General features: G+C 44.5%; 1 protein-coding gene across 1 annotated transcript; it reads left to right on the top strand.

The window, feature by feature from the left end:
* The first annotated feature begins 269 nt into the window (after window positions 1-269).
* LOC130976373 (cytochrome c oxidase subunit 2) lies at window positions 270-2237 on the top strand. The gene has a single exon (XM_057901223.1). It carries the CDS (start codon window positions 682-684, stop codon window positions 1921-1923), a length of 1242 nt encoding a protein of 413 aa, XP_057757206.1. The 5' UTR covers window positions 270-681; the 3' UTR covers window positions 1924-2237.
* Window positions 2238-6265: the final 4028 nt, after the last annotated feature.

The raw sequence follows: 6265 nt of genomic DNA, 5'->3' as shown, positions 1-6265 counted from the left end.
CGGGAACAAGTTGGTGCGACCGATTAAAGAAGAAGGACTTTTTAACTAGAAATCTCTTAAGAGAAGAAAGGATGGGATCAGGGGCTAATAAGAAGATTCAATCCATGCCCCTCTACCCGAAAAACTTCAATAAAGGAACTGCCTGAACCTGAAAGTAGAGGTGCTTGAACCTATTTGATTGCTTGCTGGAAAGTCTTTCTTCATTGAGATTAGGAAGGTGTTCTTTCTAGGTTTCCAGTGCCTTTATTGCCTTTATTCTGTGTCTTTTCTCATTCAAAATGCAACTTTGAAATTGCGTAGGTGATGGCAGAAAATCCATCAAGAAATTACGTAAGGTGATAGAAAGAATCCTTCAGTAGGCTAATCTTGACAGTTTTCATTTTCGATTGAGAAAGCGGCAGGCCCAAAGAGCACTACAGTAGCGCCTTGCGAGGTCGTAGAGCCGGTAACCCTCGTTCGCCTAAGATCGAAAATGCTCTGTCTTTGAGGAAAAAGAGATATAGATAGTGTTCCAGGATTTCATTGTTTTGAGTCTTTACTTAACTCGACCGCCTTTCGACTCCCATGCTTTTCTTTGGTCAACAACCAAGCACATTTCACAAGAGTTCTTCACAACTCCTACAGGCTTGACGGAGTTCAGAGTTCAGTCTGTCTGGAGGGAATTATTTTAGATCAATCACTATGTTTAACAACGTTCGACGCATCTCTTTATTTGATGAGAAGAGTCTTAACTCAACTTCGAGTGATACAGCTTCTATGTGGAATGATTTTCCATCGGTCCCTTCTGACCTGCCACCCTTACCAGCCGACTCGGTTCCATCTGTCCCCTCATTACCTTCCATAGCAAGTGATGTTGAGGTGGAGCAGCCGGCTCCTTCTAATTATAATTACGAGACTCATGGTATTGATGAGGATCATCCGGGTCTTAACCCGGACAGTGAACGTATAGTAGAGCTTCAATCTGATATACACGATAAATTGGGAGAGTTGATGACTAACAAGAGTGACCAAGACGTTCTGAGTGCGGCCGAAGCTTTACATGGCGAAAGCAACAATATCCCTTTTCTGGAGCACCTGTTAGATGATTTGAACAAAAACGGAATAGAAGGTGAAGCCTATAAGGATGCCCTGGATCTATCGAATAGGTTGGGTATATTACCCGATAAAGCAGCTTTGTGTGATGCAGCGGAGCCATGGCAATTAGGATTTCAAGACGCAGCAAGTCCTATGATGCAAGGAATAATCGATTTACATCACGATATCTTTTTCTTCCTCATTCTGATTTTGGTTTTCGTATCACGGATCTTGGTTCGCGCTTTATGGCATTTCCACTATCAAAAAAACCCAATCCCGCAAAGGATTGTTCATGGAACTACTATCGAGATTCTTCGGACCATATTTCCTAGTATCATCCCGATGTTCATTGCTATACCATCATTTGCTCTGTTATACTCAATGGACGAGGTAGTAGTAGATCCAGCCATTACTATCAAAGCTATTGGACATCAATGGTATCGGACTTATGAGTATTCAGACTATAACAGTTCCGATGAACAGTCACTCACTTTTGACAGTTATACGATTCCAGAAGATGATCTAGAATTGGGTCAATCACGTTTATTAGAAGTGGACAATAGAGTGGTTGTACCAGCCAAAACTCATCTACGTATTATTGTAACACCTGCTGATGTACCTCATAGTTGGGCTGTACCTTCCTTAGGTGTCAAATGTGATGCTGTACCTGGTCGTTTAAATCAGATCTCTATTTCGGTACAACGAGAAGGGGTTTACTATGGTCAGTGCAGTGAGATTTGTGGAACTAATCATGCCTTTACGCCTATCGTCGTAGAAGCTGTTCCTAGTAAAGATTATGGTTCTCGGGTATCCAATCAATTAATCCCACAAACAACAGGGGAAGCTTAAGCGAAAATGAAAGAGTAGGGTGAGGGATAAGGGGGGAAGCCACTAAATGGAAGGCTTCGCTCGCTCTAAGGCTCGTTTAGTAGACAGCGAGTGGAGTGCATAAGCCCCTTTAGAGTTAGAGATAGGGGCGAGTACTACACGAGCTCGTAAGTCAAGTACGGAACGAGCGGAGGAGAGCGACCTCATCTTGCTTGCTTCTGGCGAAGCTTCTAGAAGGCCACCACTTCATAGGAGCGATAGCGAAGCCGTATAAAGGCAAACAGCTCGTATAGCTCGCAATAGCGAGCCTACTTTTAGCTTTTTTTTTACTTTACCGCGGGAACAGCCGAGCAAGCAACCCATGCGAGAGCGCGGTTATAGCATTAAGGGAAGGGAGCGCGCTATTGCGTTGCGAGCTGCGGTGCACTCTTTAGTATTGTGTGGCTTCTGAATTCATTCTTCTCAAAAGAATCGATGGGTAGGTAAAGGCGAAATCTTTAATCGGAATCGTTGCCCGACCAGTAGTCGAGGATGGTAAGGAAGGATGAAGCAGAGGCTGCAGCCGAAGCTGCAACCAAATATGAGTATTCGGGCACCGAACTATTGGCTTTAGCAGCCCAATATCTGTAGATGAAAGATGAGTTCGGAAGTACTGCAACGATGCCTCCCCTACGAAATGTAGCTTATGCGGAAACTATTACTCCTCAACCACCAACTAGCAGCTCTTGATAGAGAAGCTCTGTAAGGGCTATTTTAAGGCAGGCCCCACTCAATGCGGTTTTTGTCTTTTCTTGATGAAATCCAATCCTTATTTTATTTATTCTTTGTGTTGATAGGGAAGCCCTTTCTTTTGACGACATAAACCTAAAAACATCCTCTTACTGGGCAGGTAGTAGCGTTAGCGTACTAAGAGCCCTCTGGTTGCATTGAAAAAAGATGAGCTTTTTCCCCCTAACTACGGTGGTTCAGAAGATGCCACATCTGCCTCAAGACCCACAGCTTATTCAACAGCTTACGCCCCGCGATTTGTTGCTTCCAAGGTTTTCGATTGGTCTTATTTCTACCCGGCTTTCAAGCCATCGTCTCAGTCGGTGGCCTAAGATAAGCCAACTTACAAGATCGGATTAGCAAATCATGAAACCTGCCAAAGAAGAGCTTTCAATCGCATATTGCGCCCATACTAGTACCTTTTGTTGTACCTACTTAGGCCACATCTCCTTTCTTTTCCTTCCCAGCATGTCTGTCGTCTTCTTTCAAAGAGGCCATTCTTGGTCTTTCGTTGTGGGAAATCTTCCTCCTAAAAAAGAGAAATAGTAAAGTGAAGGAGACCCACATGCCCACTTCTCCTTCCCCGCCCCATTTCTGGGACGGGCCTCGTTCTTATTTGAGGGCTCAAATAAAAACTACAACCCCCGGCAAGAATCTTAAACCCACATATCCTTTACATCATAGCATAGCATAGAAATCAGTACCATTGATCCTATATTCAATTTAATTGGTGTATATATCTACTACTAATTCGATGGATGTGCCACATCTTGGATGTAGGAGTGACGACCCGTGGTCCAATCTAGTAAAGAGATTGGGTGCCAGTGGTCTGTCTGAGGACGGGTTCAACAAGCTCTTTCTTTTCTTTGAAAAGATGGTTCCATGGATCGGGTTTTCATTTCAGAAGCTGCTAGAATGCATGTTAAGTCAGTCAAGGGGGTCTTAGATCATGACGATTCTTAGAAAAGGGAAAAAATATGATTTTTTCAGGACATATCTTAAAGTCCTAAAGGATTGAAAAGAAGAGTGAGCGACGAGTGGTTCAATCCGGAATGAAAGTGAGAGACCACTAGCGGAAAGAGTTTTCTAAAACACTAGGGTTTCTTGCATAAGATTTAGCGAGAAGTCCGACTAATCAAAGGAGTCTGAGCGTCGGTTCGCAGCCCTAACCGTGCGATTTCAGGGCATCTTTTCAAGTATTCATCTAAACTAAATGCTGGTGTCGGGTATCATCTCGATCCATTGGCAGCAGAAAAGAGTGATAGCTAGCTTAATTCTATAGGTTCAAAACTAGAGAAGTCTTCCTTCCAAGTAAGGATTGAAGATCATATGCTTACACAATCTCCCAAAAAAGAGGGTCTTTCCTGGCGACCTTACCCACACTTGGTAATTGAGGAGTCAAATCATTCTTTTTCTCTGATGCCTTAATCCTTTTAGTGTATCGGCATTTCGGTTGTAGCAGTTGTAGCTCTTCCTCTTCTCTTGTAGCTTGAGTGCTTGTTGTTGTTGTTTAACGTCTTTCGATTCAAAAGCAATCCTGCCAGCTAGTGTACCTCCTGACTGTCCGCTGCATTCGAAATGAAAAAGAATAGAAGTTCCTCGTCCCCCGAAATTGGATAGGGGATTGGCCTTTCCTTATTACTTATTATAAAGTAGTTAGGAGGCCAAGTACGTTATCGGGGCATCTAAGACAATCAAAACAACCGCCCTAATGGCTTTTTTCACCCATGGGCAGCTAGTTGAGGCCAATCAACCCGAAAGGGAGGTCGAGAAGGAGGGTCGAGCACAAACCGTAGGCCAACAGTGGATGGACGACAACCAACCAGAACGGATGATCGATGAAGATTGTTTAGAACCTTCGGGGAGTTCTCCGCACAAAGGAAATATATGAAACACTACCTAAGCAAACCAAACCGCTACGCTCCTGCACCTATCGGTACAGTGGCTTGACGCTCCTGGAATCATCAAAGCGGGAAGGTACGTAGCTACCCACCCTGGTTGGGAGAGTAGCGGATCGAGGAAGACACCAATCCCCTTCTTCCTTCCTTACAATATTACGGCATGGAACTCTCTATCCTCTCCCTAGAGTCGAGAGACAACTTTCCTCTCGCTTCTACGACTCCACTCTTACCCTTAGCTTTCGGTCGAGCTAGGCATCACTTCCTATCACTCTTAGTTGAAGGAGAGCGTAGGAAGCCAAAGACCTGTTTTGAGTTCTGAGTTGAATAAGGCAGGGATAGGTGAATTTTGAGATCAGAATAGGTCTTCGATCCGTTCATTCTGTCTTCAGGGCATACTTAAGTATAAAGAAAGAAGAAAGGAGGGAAGCTCATTCCGGCGGGTACTCCAAGTCCCTTAACTTATTCGTGGAACAGAGGAAGATAGTTATAGGTATTCGGACAGATAACGAAGAGTTAGGCGGGACCACTAGAGATGCTCCTATACTAAAGGCTATCGGAAAAGCAAGAAAGATAGGGGTGTCAAAACACTTCTTAAAAAGAGAGGGACAAGCTAGCCGTAGGCTATTAACCAGGAAGTGGCCGAAGCTTCCATTACAGAAGTTGATGGGCGGGGCCTTTTCATTTTCACCTAAAGGGGGTTCAGGCATTATGAGTGCAGCTCCACTAGTCTAGCTGGTAAAGTCTTTTGGCCTAGGACCTGGGTTCTCATCCCGCCTTTTCGCGGGAATGGGATCTTATGCCAGGATCTGTGATTGAACGCAAAGATTCTAATAGAAGACGTGAGAAAAAAAATGTAATATATGGAATCTTTTTTGATAGACTGGACTCTTCTGTAGGTTAGGAGGTTCTTTTTCTTTCGTTTAGCCGGCCTCCCTTAGGAGTGGGAAATCGATGAAATGAGCAAGTTGCTCCATCGAGAACGCGTTTTCGACTTAACTTACTTAACCAGAATACCTGGAATGACCCATAGGAGAAGGCTACGGGGGCATCGTTCACGTACTGATTCATAGCGCTCCCCCCTTCTTAGTCAATAAAGAGTGTATGTGATGTTGGATCTTGTATCCGGGCCTGCAGACAGGCAGGAGATCCTATCCTCACTCCTCATATAGCTATATGAGTGACTACGTACATGGATGTACTCTTTCTGCTAGTTAAAGTTTATGCCTTTTTCCGACCTCCGTTCTGGTACCTCATAGCTATGCGCAGAGTGACTTCGTACCTTCTCTTCTAGTTTAAGCCTTTTGGTATGTTAGTCATGCGTGAAGCTGAGACTTGCTCCTTAGCACAAGTACTAAGCAAGCCCCTAAAGGCCTTCGCGTTAGTAAGCTAGCTTTGTAAGCTAAGCAAGCCAGGGTCTCCGGGCACTATGGTAGGACGTGGATCGATCATGACGAAAATGGACTTCTCCTTAATGGTTTAGAAGAGTCCCCTTCTTCTGTGAGCCAGTTCCCCGGGCTTTCTCCCTTCTCGACCAGACGAAGGAGATATGAATTCCATTCAGGCGGGTAAGGGCTTTACTCTGTGTTCTCTCCAGGTCGCCTTTGCATTGGCGAAGACTGGAAAAGTTCATCATTCAGTGGTGGGGTCGGTCTTCATAGAAAAGAGGGCGTCGCCCAACGAGTGGCAGATTTTGA

The sequence above is a fragment of the Arachis stenosperma genome, chromosome 4 (assembly GCF_014773155.1).
Source record: "Arachis stenosperma cultivar V10309 chromosome 4, arast.V10309.gnm1.PFL2, whole genome shotgun sequence".
Classification (NCBI taxonomy): Eukaryota; Viridiplantae; Streptophyta; class Magnoliopsida; order Fabales; family Fabaceae; genus Arachis; species Arachis stenosperma.
Note: the sequence above shows the minus strand (reverse complement) of the source record. Positions and strands in the feature narration are given on the sequence as shown.